Below are 16,799 nucleotides of genomic sequence, written 5' to 3'. Positions count from 1 at the left end.
AGTGGAATAACATAACTGTACCAAAGATATGGAATTACTTAAGTTTTAACTAATGTATAGCAATATTTCCCCATAAAATAATATATATCTGGAATATAACTTGCATTTAATAAATAAATATAGTAATAGGAAGTCTCTATTAATCCATAAAAACCCATAATCCAAAAATAAACCTAAGGTTCCCTTATGATCAATTGAAGTAATTGATTAAATACAGTACTTGAGTTAATGAATATATAAAATTAATAGCTAATTAAATACATTTTTCTGATTTACGCAAAAGATGCAACAAATAGCCTTTGGCAAGAATCCTACAATGGTCCATTAGATATAATTATATTATACATTATATTATAATAAATTAAATTTGGTTAAACATTTATAAATATTCTAATAAATATTTAATTAATTAATCATTTATCAGAATATTCATAAATGTTTAACCAAATTTAATTTATTATAATATAATATATAACATACCTCAATCTAGTACATAAAAATAAGTATTAAGAACATTAGGAAGTTCAGAATCTTATTAAATTGAACAGGAATGATGATAACTCTAAAGTGATCATTTATTCCTCCATATATTATGTTAATTAGCCATTAGACAAGTTGATGAGACTATGGAAATTCATATATAAGCCAGCTATAATAATTAAATCTATTATAAACTTTAACAAATTAATTTAAAAATATAAACCTATATTAATACCCTGCATACCATTCCTTTAAAGTGCTGGAACTCATATTAGACTGCAAACAGTACACTGAAAAACCAATCAAATACTATAAGTAATCTTGGTTTGTTGTTATTTTAGTACATCTTCAGAATTTTCTGATAAAGTTCAACACCAGACCTCTCTTGCAACTTTCCTTTTGTGAAATTAAACGGATCTCTTCCTTTAGCAATATATCCCACACTAACCATTAATAAAATAAATATCACCCTAACGGGCTGATGCAGAAAACAGTTCTCAAGTTTTTGTAATCTCAGTCCTTAAAAGTTTGTCAGGGTTGCCTTATCTTCCAATGCCAATTCTGAATCTGCAGGATTAACTTGTTATTATGACAGATCCAATGAGTCAGATGGGGAGTGCCTATTACGTCTGACATCATCTTCCTCCTTCACTTCCATAGGCAGGACTGTCACCATAACAACTCTCACAGAAGGCGAAGTTAAAGGTGGAACTTTAAACCAGCAGAGAAGAACACTTCAACTCATGGAATGAGAACTTTACCCAGTTTGTGAATCAAACTTTAACTGACAACAAAAACATTCATGGCAACTGCCCAGTCATATTTCCTTATGTTTATGTTAATCACCAGACAGCACTGTCATCTTGTTATTTTTGAGCAAGGTATCCACACAATAACAGAATAAACTCCAATCACTTTCAAATTATTTGGTCATCCAGATAAGCAATGAAATCTTGCAGCGCTTTTGCATCCTCATAATTGGTTGTTTTGTTGCTATATGTTACCCGCATAATTGCTGGGTACATCAAGCCATATTTAGCCCCCATCTGCCTGAGCTGCGGACAGAGCGACAATAATTGTTTTCTCTGGGAGGCAGTATGTTTTGCAAAGAAACTTTACTTTCTTGCCATTTTAGTATTTTAATTTGTCTCGCCGTAGAGAGGATCTCCATAGTTTGCTGATGGCGCAGAAGTTTAAAAATAAGTGTTTAAGGACCTGTTTGCTTATTAGATGAATGATTTGGGATACGATGAGCTCTTTCCACTTCCAATGGGAAAGTAAACTTAAGTGAAAGGATTTTTGGTATAAATTCTTCTATAAAGTGAATGGGATTTGAGCCCTCCACACCTTCTGGCACACCTATCAGATGGATGTTATTCCTTCTGCTGCGAATATTTGCATTTTCCAAATCCTTTACTAAGCGAGATAAAACTTTCCAGTCTGTGTGGCATTAATTCAAATCCTCAACTTCAGAGACTCTCTGTTCCAGCTGGTCAGTTCGTGTACAGCACACTGACAGTTTCTGTGAAAGGTTTGAAACCTCCACGTGAATAAATGTAAGTTTTTCAGTATTACCCTTTATCAGATCCTGTATTTTCTTTCTCTCTCCCATAATCAGATCATTTATTTCCTCAGCTTCTTGTGGCAGCGGTATTTTAAATGGAGTTGGGGGGTCCGGTTTAGATTGGTTCGCTCCTCCTGAGGCAAAGGCAATTTCCAATTTTGATTGTTTCCTAGAAGCCATCATATATTAGCAGTAGTCAATACAATTTTAGAATGAAAAAAAAATTAAAGATGGTTTATAGTATTATGAAAGTGCAGGGAAGGAAAAGCAATGGATCACACGTCCATTCCTTGGGCAGCCAAGCTCTGCTCCCCCAATTTCTCCAATCTTTAAAAAACATGTAATATTAGACAAAGAGAACCTGAATAAACATGAAAAGTTTTTAAATTATAACTTCATTTATTTAAGGAACAAATGGGTCCTTTTACGAAGGCACACTAGCCGTTTCAGCGCACGCTAAACGCTAATGTGTGCTAATGTGTCCATTATATCCTATGGACGCGTTAGCACACGCTAGCATTTAGCGCATGTGAAAAAGTAACTGCCCCCTAAACTTAACTGATTTATTGCAACTAAATGCTTTCTATAATTTGATACCAGTCTTTCACAATGCTGTTGAGGAATCTTAGCCCACTCCTTTTTGCAGTACAGGCAGTCCCCAGGTTAAGAGCGGGTTCTGTTTTTTAAACCGTTCTTAAGTTGAATTTGTGTGTAACTCGGATCCTAGTATTCTTCCCCCCTTCTCCACCTCCTTGAGACTCATCTTGCATCCTTTTCCATCCATCCCACTGTTCCCTCTCTACCACATCAGGCATTACTCCCTCTCATCTTTCTCTTCCCCATGCATCTCTACCTCATTCTTCTCCCACTACCATGTCCAATAATTCTCTGTCCCTCCTCTCCCACCACCATGTCCAATAATTCTCTCTTCCTCCCTATGCCCAAAAATTTCCTCTTTCTTCATCTCCCCATATGCACCCTCTCTTTCCCTCTCACTCAGACATCCAATTCTCCCTATTCCCTCCCTCACCTCAGTATCTCTTTCCCTCACTCCCTCCATTCTTCCATCCTATGGCTCATGCTCCCCTCCATTCTTGTGTACCAAGTTCAAGCCTCCTCCCTCCTTCCTTCCATTCTTTGTCCAAAGTTTGTACTCCCTCCCTCATAATGCGCCCATCTCCCTTCCTCCAATAGAGGTAGTCCCCATTTTACGAACGTCTGACTTATGTCGGGTTCATATTTATGAACGGGGGTCCTGCTTCTACCTTCAGTGTTCCAATGTGCCCCTCCCTTCATAAGAACATAAGTCCCAATGCAACCTCTCTCTCCCTCCCTTCCATTCTGTGCTCCAAATACGTGCCTCCCTCCTGCAGGTGTTTACCTTCTTCTGGTTGGCACCCTCCTCCTTCCAGCCATAGTCATTTCTCTTCACAAAGCTTCAGTCATTGGTTTAATCGAGTGCCCTCCTGTTTTAGTGCTGTATGAAAGGTTAAACACTCATTCTATATCTAACCATTCTGCCCCACTCAGGAGTCTCTTTTGTAAACTGAAGACCACTAAACTGCTTAGTCTTTTATTGTCCTTCTCTGAACCTTTTCTGTTTCCACTATATCCTTTTTGAGATTGGGGGGGAAGGGGTCCAGAACTGTACACAACAGTCAATATGTGATCATAGCCTGACCCTTTAGAGACAAAGATATTCCCAGTTTTGTTCCCCATCCTCTTCAAATAATTCCCAATATTCAATTTGTTTTTTTGGTACAAAGGAACAATCCTGCACCCTACCCCTGCCTGGGCTGAGAAGTTTTACCTTAATTCAGGATAGACATTTTCTAGGTACCATTTGAATGGTTTGCAGTTTAGTTTCTTTTTTAATTCAAGACGGCTCTGGATACTAAAAAGAAATGAGGAAAAATGAAAAAAGTTATTGTGTATTATACTCGAACCATATATGCATATGATAGAGATGAAGCACAGTCTTTTTAATCCAGACCTTATGCAAAATCTGGTAAAATGAATGTGCCAATCACCAAACTAAACATTTTAGGTTATGACTTCATTCTTTTTCTATCTCAGTTTTTATTGATTTTTCAGAGCATGATAACAGTAACTTTACCCTCACTCCATCTCAAAGCCCCTAGCACTATACAGATTTAACTTCCTAACTACCAGCACCTTACACCTCTGTAGGAATTCATTTTTATATAAAAGAAGCATTTTTGTAAACTTTTGTGATGTTTTCAATGTCCCATAGGGTAACTATCCGTTATATACAAAATCTACTCCATTATCCAGAATGTACACAGTTCATCATATAAATTGTATTCTATAATTGTATTCTATTTTTGCTAAACTTCTTCATAGACCTACTACCAGTAGTTGATGCTCCTCTTTATCAGTATTTTTCTCTGAAATATTGATAAGCTTTGTTCCAGTTCCTTGACATATTTTGATAATGACATTTTTTTCCACAGCTCCTGATATTTTTGTCTCCAGTACATGTACTTCTTTCCAAATGGTTTCCCCGATTTCTTTATCGAAAACATTTTCTTCCATTTCCAAGACCTTTTCTCCTCTAGATCCTATACCTTCCAATTGGATTTCAAATTCCATCCTAGGTTTTTGCCACTAACCATAGCCTGTAGTATTTCAGGTGTAGTCCTGAAAAGGTTTAAATCCTCCTGATCTTATTGCCCTTATGCAGTTTGTAAGGGCAATTTATTATCTAGAAGTATTCCATTAGTTTGTGGAGTACCTCAGGGATCCTCACTATCATTTTAGATATGTCTTCTTAGTCTCCTGGGGTCATTAATACAAGAATAGGTTTCAGCTTTTATATTTATGCCAATTATATTTTACTAGTAGCTAGACTGGATGCTATCTCTCTTGACCAGAGGCCTCTACAGTCCTGTTTAGATTGGGCTGCAGGCTGGCTAAAGGATAATAACTTAATGTAGAATGTATCTAAAATATCTACTTGTTGGATTAGATGGAGGTCTGATCAGCCATCCCTGGCTCTAGACTTTTGGGGAGCCCCTATTGCTAAAGTGGAACTTCTTTAAGTATCTGGGGGTGGTGATTACCAGCTTACTTTTTCTCAACAAACTGCTACACTTAAGATTTTTTTCACATTACGTCAATTACGTGTTCTTAAAGGCTTGTTAGAAGACAAAGCCTTCCTCTCATTGATGCATGCTTTATTTATATCTAGGCTAGAATATGACAATATTGTGTTTGCTGGCCCTTCTAATAAGTCTCTGAATCACCATCGAGAGTATATTTCACCTCTTTTTGCTCATTTCTATTGGTTCGCAGTTAAACATAGTACTGAATTTAAAATCTTACTTCTTGCACACATCAATCTGGCCCTTTATCTCTGTACTTAACTCACTCTCAGCCTTCAATCTGAAGAAATTGTGATAAAGTTTAAAGCCTCACTTTTTTCAAATGCATTCTGGACTGATTGGAGCTCCATCTCAATGTAAAGATTTTTTTTTTTTAATTGCTGATAGTCTGTTCCTTTCCTATTAATTATTGTAGTTTTCTTTTTTCCTACTATTGATGTTATTTTTATCGTACACTGCTGAGATCTTTTTGGCAAAGTGGTATATCAAATCTCAAAAAATCTAAACTAAATTTCATGCCACCACTTTTAAGAGTAGATGGGTAGAAAAGCTGTGTGTTTTTAATCCTTCTACAACTACAGTTCAGTACACCTGCACTAACAACACTGCTCCCAAACCCTAAACTCGTCTTGGTTTAGAAAGGGTCAATACCAAACACACCAGGCCTCAGAACAGAAACCTACAGTTTACCAAACCTAGACATCAGTTATATATGCTGGATCTCTTATCATTTGAGCCCATTTTATTAGCACAAGAATAAGAGGATTCCACTTTAATTGCTGGTCTTAAAACATTCAAACCATGCAGTAATAAAGAACAGGTTGCCAGAGCCCAACTTACTTGCCATAAGGTACATTTCTGGCTGAAGGCACTGCAGCATAATAGAAATTTTTGTACTCATCCATCCAAACTTCTGCCGCCCTACGTGTATTTCTAGGAGAAAAAAAAGGCACTGCTTTATTCATGATGAACTGAGTGCAGGTCAATGTTAAGGATGTTAAGGGGGTTTGAATTTAGGTACTAGACTTTCTACCCGAGATTCTTTCACAATCCAAGATTAAAACTAAGTACAGCAATAATTTATAGTATTCCAAAGTTAAGGAGCCAAATATTAACTGTTTACGCTCTCTCCCCACTGCCAAGTCAATGTATAAGGAGGGCGAGTTGAAGTAATTTAGGGCATATGGGAAGAGTTTAAGCTAAATACATCCGATATGTTCCAATACCTACCTACAAGATAAATATTTTCTACAAAAAAGAGAGAGGGACGAGTGCTGTATCAAAACAAGATTACAAGCAGTTTGAGTATGTGTGGAAGGAACCAAATTCCTCTAGAGAGTTGATATCAACAACCTATGGTCTGCTTGGTGGATTTGAATTGAAGGGATCTAAATACATAAAGAATAGGAAAAGGACCTTGAGGAATGGCTGGCGGATGAACAACTGCTACAGATATTTGACAGATTTGCTTATAACTATATTTCTATTTCTTCAGCACTTAAAGCAAATAGCTATAAGATCATGTATAGATGTAATTAGTTCCTACAAAGTTAACAATATTGGCCAGATTCACTAAGCAAACCAATCGTGTACCGATTGGTTTGCGACCACTTTACTATCAAATTTCCATCCGGCTCAATTCAATTACCTCTCCTGCAATCCGCTTGGAATACGTGCATGCAAATGAGGTGAAATGCATGCAGATTGGACAGCGACCCAATTCATTACCCAAAATTTCGGATCCAACTGGGCTGGCCGCTCAACCCAAGACGCGACTGCTGGAGACCAGTCGAAAACGTCTTTTTGACTCTCCAGCTCCATAGAAGCCCTGCCCTGCCCCATATCTCCTGCCTGCTTGCCCCGATCTTCCAGCCCAGCTTTCTGCCATGAGCTCCTGCTCTCTGCTGCCTTCCCTGCAGTGCGAGCCCGCGGGTGTAAAGCGGGGCTGCACTGCGGGGAATGGCGGCAGAGAGCAGGAGAGATCTGCCCGACAACCCCCCAGGCTGCGATCTCTCCTGCCTGCCTGCCCTGCTCTATTGCGCACCCACCCACCCCCACCCCCGGAGAAAAAAGCAGGAAGGATACCAACTCCTTCCTGCCATATTAAAACGGCACTCCCCCCCGACCGGCACGTCACCCCCCCAGCACGGCCCACCCATCCCAACACCAAAGTTGGGAGCAGGAGGGGTGCTTGGTCCCTCCTGCTCCTAGGCCTACCACCCCCCGCCTGGTCCTGGTCGGGCCCGGCCCATCCTGGTACCTGTAAAATTGTTGGGAGCAGGAGGGGTGCCCGGTCTCTCCTGCTCCTTGGGCAAGGCTCCCCAACATCTTTGGGAGCAGGAGGGGTGCCCGGACCCTCCTCCTGCTCCTCCGCACCGGCATCTTCGGGAGCAAGAGGAAACTCCTTCTGCTCCTATTCTTCTGCCCCGCCGCCGCCCAATAGTGGCCTTAGGCCCCACCCCGGCGCATCATCTGATGCACAGGGAGAGGCCTAAGGCACTGAATGGCTGAGGTGCCTTAGGCTCCTCCCTTTGAGGGGCCGGGCTCCTCAGCCAACCAGGGACTTCCTTAGGGAGGAGTCTAGGGAAGTCCCTGATTGGCTGCTTCTCCTGTCACTACTGTCAAGGTGTGCGCATGAGCGGGGATCGCTCTGGCTGTGGGTAGGGGGCGTGCTAACGATCGTCTTCATTTGCATGCAGGCCTTTACTGAATCAGTCGGCCGGCATGCAATAGGAAACCGATCGTGCACGGTTTGTAGGTTTAGTGAATCCTGCCGTATGTTTTCAACTATTTCATTGGAGAGTTGGAAGAAATATGGAGAGGAGGGGTCTTTCTTCCATGTCTGATGAACTAGTAAAGTCATCCAGGAATTCTGACTTAAGGTGGCAAGGAAAGTGGGGTGGGGGGGGGGGGGGGCTAATATTTGAGTTCAAGCTCTCTCCATGTCCCCAAATTTTTCTATCGAGTTTGAGGCCAGAGCATTGGAATAAAAAAGTCAGGTAGCAAATAATGCTACTCTTGACTGCTGCTAAATATACAGTGGCTTATAACTAAAACAGGGTGAGTCACCAAGCATGAAAATGTGGATGATTTAAGTTAGAAAAATTAGTTCTAATGGAAAAACTTACAGCTTTTTGACATATGACTCAAGACAAATTTGAGGGAGACTGGCAGGTATTGTGCCCCCTTATCTGAATAAAAGATGTGATTTTCATTATGCCTGCATCTAGAGAGAGGCGAAAGAGGGGGGATTTATCTTTTTCTCTTTTATGTTTGTGCCAGTTCCTTTTGTTTCCTTTTAATAAAAATGATTTAAAAATAAAAATGTTATCAATTGCTTGGAAGAGGTTGCATCATGGTAGGGGTTGCTGCATATTAAGAATTTTGCGTTAAAATTCACTTCACACATCAGAAACAGCTTGACTCATTATCAAGGATAATTCAAATCAGTTGACATACTGTGAGTTAGATATACTAAACAGGATTGGTAAGACCGCATGGGTCCGCTCTGCTCTGATTTTTGGCTGATTCTAAAAGAGCTATTGATGCACTAAAAAATTTGAATGCAAATGATTCAGGCGGAGGTTCGTTATAATCTCCATCTCTCCTGTCCAATTGATTGCTTTGAGACTCACAAATACCCAGAACCGGCAGGTGAAGCCCAAACAGCTGAGAGGCAAGGGAAGCATCCTGCCACTCAGTTGTTCGGGGCAGGAAACATTTATTTTTATTTATTAATTTTTTTAATGGACACAGATGCTTACACATGCACAATATCTGTCACATTAAAAAAAAAGATAAAAACCCCATACCCCGCCAATGACAGCCCTCCCCAACATCCCCCTGATGAACTAGCACTGCGGACCAAAGCCTCCTCCCCCCACCAGCACAAATCGGCAGGAGGGTTGTCCATTCTCTTCAGCTATGCCAAACCCCCTCACTTGAGAAAAAATTGGCATGAACGATGCCCATTCCCTTCTGCCTTGCCACCCCCCATTGCATGAGAAAAAAATTGGCAGCAGGGATGCCCACTCCCTCCTGCTAATATAGGCTCCATCATGCCAGGCACCCCCTCCCGAACCATCCTCCTCTTCCCCCTTCTCTCCCCCAAAAAAGGCAGAAAGGATGCCCACTCCCTCCTGCCACCGAATGCTCCTCTGAACCTCCCCCCATCCCCTGAGTCCCCTCCCCCAATACCTTTGTGTGAAGAAAGCAGGAGGGAGGCTCTGTCCCTCCAGCTCTGAGGTCTTCCAATCCAAAATGGCGGGCTTTCCCCTCCTCAGTGCATCATGGGATGCATGGGGAGGGGCCAAAGGCCCCGATTGACTCAGACACCTGTGCTTGAGAGTGAGAAGCTGAAACGAATGGAACAGAAGAGAGACCCTTGGGTAATCATGTCTGAGGGTCAAGGCTATGAAACAATGTAACAAGGCAGTGGTCGTAGCCAGAAAGATGCTGGGGTGCATAGAGAGGAATCACCAGTAAAAAAAGAGCTGTGTTAATGCTCCTGCAATGCTTGGTGAGGCCTCACTTAGAATATTGAATTCAGTTCTGAAGGCTGTATCATGCTATGGCAACAAAAATTATATCTGAAATGCACTGCTTTAGACGTCCTTGTGGTGCAAGTGCCAATCAGCGTTACTTAGGCGCTACATAGGTATCATATAGATGTCTTTAATGCACTAAGCATATCTTAGGTGTGTATTAGGCATGCGTTCCCAAAAACCCATATAGACGCCAGATAGACGTCCCTACGATGTTATAATAATAATAATAACTTTATTTTGTATACCGCCATACCCAGGGAGTTCTAGGCGGTTCACATCAATTAATTAAATAATAATAATAATAACTTTATTTTTGTATACCGCCATACCCAAGGAGTTCTAGGCGGTTTACATTACATTAACAAAAAATTACAAGTGGTTTAAAAACAATTGAACAATATTAGAGGCAAGCAATAAATAATAAGTGGTTCGAAAACAATTGAACAATATTAGGAGCAAGGAGGTAGAATGAAGTTAGGAGAAGAGAGGGGGGTAGGTTAGGGGGGGAGGGGGTGGGTAGGTTGGGAAAAGAGAGGTGGAAGGGGGAAGGAGGAGATTGTTGTTCATTGGAGAGGGGTGTTAGGTGTCTTGTCCATGGAATAGGTGAGTTTTGAGAGATTTTCTAAACCCAAGGTAGGTGGGGGCCTCAAGGACAATTTGGGCTAGCCATGGGTTCAGTTTGGCAGCCTGGAAGGCAAAAGTTTTATCAAGGAATCTTTTGTAGTGACATAGTTTTAGGGAGGGGAAGGCGAAGAGTTGAATTCTGCGGGAGTGCTTGTTTATGTGATTCAGATAGAAGTGAGGGTTTAAGTAGCTTGGGGATAGGCCAAATACTGTTTTATAGCAGAAGCAGGCAAATTTGAATAGGACTCTGGATTCAAAGGGTAGCCAGTGAAGTTTGTGGTAGAAAGGGGTGACATGTTCCCATTTTTTCAGGCCGAATATGAGGCGGACCGCAGTGTTCTGGATCATTTTGAGTCTTCTAATGGTTTTCTTCGTGGAGCTCAAGTAAATAATATTGCAGTAATCTAGTATGCTAAGGATGGAGGATTGTACTAGCAGGCGGAATGAGGTCTCGTATAAATGATATATAAATATATAAAAAGGTTGGTTTTACTGATTTGTTATCATTATTTCAGGACTGTAAGCTTTAACATAATTAACCCAAAGTATAACATCATTAAAAGGATAATAAAAACACAGTATATCATGTTTAAAAGAATATTTATAATATATTAATTTCAGTGGGAGTTGATCTGGGAACATCGGCATGGAAGGGGGGAAGCTTCACTCCTGTGCTACACAGAAACTTGTACAGCAATGATATCATTAGCTCCTATAAGAAGTGTAAAGCTTTGAGCTCCATATAGGCTTCAGATAGACGTGGTTTAAGCTCCAGAAAGGCTTTATCACGATACATGCTATTTAGGTCATCCAACCAGCTTTCTCTGGGTATCCTACAGATGTTATTTGAGAGAGGTTTTTAGAAGCGATTCCTTGCTCTAAATAACACTCTCTTTGTCATGAAACATTGCTACAATCAGCTCATTCTTCAAAGCAAACAGAAAGCCCATAACTTCAATTGGCCAAGCTTAAAAACAGAATAAAACACAGAACAGACCTGAAAGTGGCTTCTAATTCATTGCAAATGAAGATATGCAGCTGCACAAAGATGACATCATTGTGACATCATCAAAGTGCACCTGCAAAGTAGAATGCCACAAGTAAAAGATGGGCTGGGAGTTGAACTGACAACCTCTGGAAGATCAGTACAGCGCTTTTACTCATTGAGCTACAGCACCTTCCATGCCAGTTTCCCTGACTCCCCTGTCATATCATAGCTTAGTGATCTGCTAAGGTAAAATCAGCTTAGCTATCATCTCACAGTTAGCTGAGACAAAAGACTGGTAGCTCAATGGCTTAAAGCACTGCTTTCATTGTCCCAAAAGCCAAAATCTCAAGTCAGGTTCAATAAATGTGACATGGATTAAAATACTGCTGTTTTTATCAAATGCAAACTTAATTAGGTTGTTTCTAGTATTGCTAATGTTGTGCTGTTTGAGATGAAAATTAGATGTGATTGGTCTGTAGCTTGTCATTTTTATTAAAATGAGTGTTTTGTCAGCTGAAGAAAAAGAGGGAGTTGAACCCAGTCCAGGCTCACACCCCAACCTTCATTCTAATCACTGTGCTACAGAATCAGCCATAAAATCATAGCAATTCTAATTGGATTATACTGTGCTGTTTAGGCGTCCTTTGGGCAATAGTATCGGCGTGTTTGCGGCTCTGTAACGGAGCGCCCGAAGCATGCCAAATCGGCTGCAGTTCAGCATATCTCAAGCTGTCAGGGTAGGAAACTGACTGAAAGAAGCCACCAAGTTAAGGCACCTGGTTCATCCTCTCCACCTCTCATCTAATCTTATGTTCTCAAATATTATGCTGGTTGTAAGGCAGGAGACATGCCAGCTACCCTGTTTGCAGCCTGGGCCTCGTGGAACACTAATGCCCGGCTGCTACTCAATATAAATAAGCACAAAGTGAAAAATGGTATATTGCACAGTCCAGGAAAGCAGCATGCAAGTGTAAATGCAACAGCAGTTTGATGAGATGGATGACAGGTATGCAGAGTAAGCTACTCCTAGGTCCAAGTTGTTACTGTGGTAGAATTGTTAAGGTCCCAGAATCTGCTCCTGGTAGGAGAAAGCAGGCTGTAGAAAAAGGAAGATGGATTGAGACAAATTAAGAGTTTTAGGTTGTCTTTTATAAAGGTGCACTAAATCCACACATGTAGCAGAGAGAAGATGAATGTATCTGATGCACCTGTGCCTGCAAACTGCAGAATGCTGATGAAAAACAGCAAAGTCCACTACTTATGAGAACTGTTAAAATGAGTGAAGGTGAGGGTGAGATTTGAACCGGGTAGCTTCAGAAGATGGACAAGGTGCAACAAGGCACATTAAAGGGCATCTTTCTGTCAGAGGAGAAGTTTCCTCCCATGACAGCTTAGGATGTCCTAGCCATGGGAAGAAGAAAATAAGTTTGCCTGGAAAGGAAAATGTGCTGATAAAAACAGCAAAGTCCACTATAGACCCTCTTATGAGAGCTAATAGGAAGCTGTTAGGAAGTTGTTACAATGAGTGAAGGTGGGATTTGAACCGGGGTGCTTAAGAAGATGGACAAGGCGCATTAACCTGGTGAGCCAGAAATGCTTTGTGGTGATTGTGATATGATAGCTAATCAGATTATACATAGGCAAGTCAGTCAACTATGATATGAAAGGGCAGTGAGATCCATCTGAGTAGAAGCTGGGTTAAAGTCCTGTGCTGGTCATACAGAAGTTGTGAGTTCAACACCCAGAACATCTTTTAATTGTGGCATACTACCTTAAAGGTGCAGCTTGATGATCTCACAATGAGGTCAGGTTTGTGACGCTGAAGAGCTCCATTTTGCAATGAGGAAAAATGCATGTTAAGGTCTGTATCTGGTTTTTCTCTTTTTAAGCTCTGAGAAATGAAGTAATGTGTGCAATAATGATATGTTTTCCATGTTCTTTCTTTGCTCTCAAGAAAGAGCTGATTGCAGCACTGTTTGTTGAGAAAAAAGGGGGTTCTTTTTAAGAAGGAAAGCCAAAGGTGGTGTAATGAGTAAATCATGTTACTGTTTGGGCACAAAAGTACTATGTTTTCCATGTAATATGTTTATATTGATGTGGTGGCTTATTAAATCTATTAGGAGGGAGAAAGAAGAAGAAAAATAAACCATATCCGAACTCACTATAGGAAATATCATTACAGAAGCGGAAAGCACGCCTAATCTGCGACTATAGGAAGTCTCCGACTAAGAAAGCTAAAACTCCATTGAAATGAAGCAAAAACTATACTTAGACCAACTTTTCCTTCGCCTACATTTTCCACGCTGTTTAGACACGCTCTGTCACCTAACTAGCGTTTATGTGGTGCCTACCCTTAACCATGCCCATGTTACACCCACGTCTACAAACTTAGACGTGACTATTCCCTAAATCTGCGTCTATCTCGTGTCTGTGTTCTACGAACGCCTAATCGACATCTAACTCTGTCTAAGTCCCAATTAACGCTTGTTCAGACTATTAAATCGCTCATTATCCACTTAAATCGGACGCCTAAAGTTAGGTGCACTTTACAGAATCAGGGCCAAATCACCATATATGGGACACAGACCGTGTAAATCTGTCCAGTACCGGCCTTAGTTCTTTAATTTACATCCTTCATTTTCTAATTAGAGATCCTTTATGTTTATCTCACACTTTTTTAAATTCCTTTACCATTTTCATCTCCACCATTTCCCTCGGGAGGATATTCCAGGCATCTACCACCCTCTCCGTGAAAAATAATTTCCTAACATTGCTACTGAGTGTCTTCCTCCCTGCAACCTCAAATTATGCCCTCTAGTATTATCATTTTCTCTTATCTGAAAAAGATTTGGTTCTATATTAATACATTTCAAGTATTTAAACGTCTGTATCATATCTCCCCTGTCCCTCCTTTCCTCCAGAGTATACATATTTAGGTCTTCCAGTCAATACTTGAATGATATCAATCTACAAACAAATCTTTTCTATAGTAGAGAAACAGCAAAATTAGATGATTTGAGGCTGTGGTATAGCAGACTTAAGATTAACATTAGACAATACTTTTTCTTTTTTTTCCCAATTCTTTATTCATTTTCAAATTTACAATAAGTGTAACAATATATTCAAACAAATGAACAATAATTATATCACTTAATAATCATCAATGGTACAAATGATGTGTTCTTAATTCCCACCCTTCCTTATCATATAATCAATACCTTATATAGTATTGTAACATAAATTTACCCTACCCTCCCCCCTCACAATCAAACTTGTAAATTTAAGGGGAAAATAAATAAATAAATAAATAAAATGCCATCTAATTGGTACAATACTTTGTAAATGGCTCCCACACATCCTGAAATTTCCTGAAAGAACCACTCTGTATTGCTATAAATCTCTCCATTTTATAAACCTGACATAAGGAATTCCACCAGAAATTATAATTTAATCTATTCTAATTTTTCTAATTATACGTAATTTGTTGAATAGCAACCCCAGTCATTATAAGTAATAATTTGTTATTATTTGTAGAAATCTGACTTTTTGCTCTCATTTCCATACCAAACAGCACAGTATCATATGATAATGCCACTGGGTTGTCTAATAAACAATTAATTTGGTCCCAAATTGATTTCCAAAAATTCATAATAAATGGACAATAGAATAATAAATGATCTAAAGTCCCTGCTTCAAGATGACAGTGCCAACATTTATTAGACTTAGAGCTATCCAATTTTTGTAAACGAACAGGTGTCCACAATGCTCTATGCAACAGAAAAAAACAAGTTTGTCTCATAGATGCCAACACTGTACATCTCATCCTTCAAGACCAAATTCATGGCCATTGAAAGATGCAGTAATCTGATGCTTAATCTCAATGCTCCAAAGATAGGGTGGTGGCGATGGAATGCTCTCCTGGTAGAGGAGGTGGGGGAGAAAAAACAGTGATAGAATTCAAACTGCATATAACACAGTTAACATAGTAAATGACAGCAAATAAAGGCCAGTATGGTACATTTAGTCTGCCCAGAAAAGTGGCTAGATGTAGCTCCCACCCCATGTAGGTTGCATCCCTGTAAACCTTGTTTAGTATAAATCATGTTTTATTGGTGCACTATCAGTAAATATACATTACAGCACAACAGTACAACAAGGTCGCAAACACCAAACGTACCACCAAACACTTTTTCACCCCACCCAATGAAACCACCCCAAACCCCCTCCACTCCAAAGCCCAAACCCCCACTCCCAACCCGAACCCTCACCATGAAACCCAACCCATACCCAAAAACCAGCAAGAAAGGAGTATGCTGAGCAAGCTGTTTTCGTATGCCACTCAACACATAGCAAACAAAACAACCGAATCCCATCCTCCCTCCCACAGAATGGAATCCCCCCTACCCACCTAACTCCACATACTTCCCACCACTCATACCCCCCAGTCACACTCACCCAAACACCCACCAACCAACCCGGGGAAACAGCTAAGAGCATAGGGTATCAGCAACGAAATGAATTTAAGACCAGACTTCTGGCCCTAGGGGAAAGCGAGGCAATATAGGGGTCCCAGGTCTGCAGGAAAATCTTCGACCGCCTGACAGATAATCTAGCATGGCGCTGCTCCAAGAGCATCAAATTATGAAATCGATTCCTCCAAGCCCAGTAAGCAGGTGCTATGTCTTGCGTCCAAACGCTAAGAATGACCTTCTTTCCTATAACAGCACCTTTCCGGATCAACAACCGATGTCTCCGAGCAGGCACTCGCAAAGATTCATATGTATCCAAAAGCAAGCCTACCGGAGACATCGGAATAGCGTGACCAACAAGTCGCTCCAAGAAGCGGAGTACGGCTCTCCAAAAAACTTTCACTTGAGGGCATCCCCGAAATGCATGAAAAAAGGAGTTGCAACCCAACGTACACTTAGGGCAGATTGGAGAAGAAATGCCCCCAACCTTGTGGACCCGCTCTTGGGAAAAATATGCTCGATAAACCACCCGAAACTGGCATTCCCTCAGTTCTGCACTAATAGAAATAGAAGAGATACGACCAATTAGGGAAGGAAAGTTCAAGGACTCACCAGGTATGCCCAAATCTCTACCCCAGTGGTACTCCAAAGCCGTATAAGACTTCTGAGGAGTAAGCTGCCGCAACGCCCCATGCAACGCAGACACCGTCAAGCCACAAGCATCAAATTGGGCAAAAAAGAGATGAAATTGGTGACCCAATCGAAACCGTAAGCCTGGGCGTGCCAAGGACCTCACATAATGATGAATTTGCTGATATGCAAACAGACCTCCCACACCCAAGGAATGAAGCAGGGGAAAATCTCCCCAAGGTCTTATAGCACCCTCCTCGTCCAATAAATGCTCAAGAAGAAGCAACCCCTCTCCAGTCCATCGCACAAAGACAGGGTTATCACAGCCCGGCAGGAACTGCGGATTCCCCCGTATAGACAGCTGATCCGAAA

The 16,799-nt window shown here is 40.8% G+C and overlaps 1 protein-coding gene across 2 annotated transcripts in view; it reads right to left on the bottom strand.

Annotated features, from left to right (window-relative positions):
• GALNT2 (polypeptide N-acetylgalactosaminyltransferase 2) overlaps positions 1-16,799 on the bottom strand; it is a 477,304-nt gene that overhangs the window by 36,876 nt on the left and 423,629 nt on the right. For both annotated transcript variants that reach the window (XM_033938413.1, XM_033938412.1), the window contains exons 12-13: positions 6,010-6,102; positions 3,855-3,938 (exon numbers count right to left, since the gene is read on the bottom strand). In XM_033938413.1, coding sequence (XP_033794304.1) covers positions 3,855-3,938; positions 6,010-6,102 — 177 coding nt within the window. The remainder of the gene's footprint in view (positions 1-3,854; positions 3,939-6,009; positions 6,103-16,799) is intronic.

This window comes from Geotrypetes seraphini, chromosome 3 (genome assembly GCF_902459505.1).
Source record: "Geotrypetes seraphini chromosome 3, aGeoSer1.1, whole genome shotgun sequence".
NCBI classification, from domain to species: domain Eukaryota; kingdom Metazoa; phylum Chordata; class Amphibia; order Gymnophiona; family Dermophiidae; genus Geotrypetes; species Geotrypetes seraphini.
This window is presented reverse-complemented; position numbering and strand designations above follow the sequence as displayed.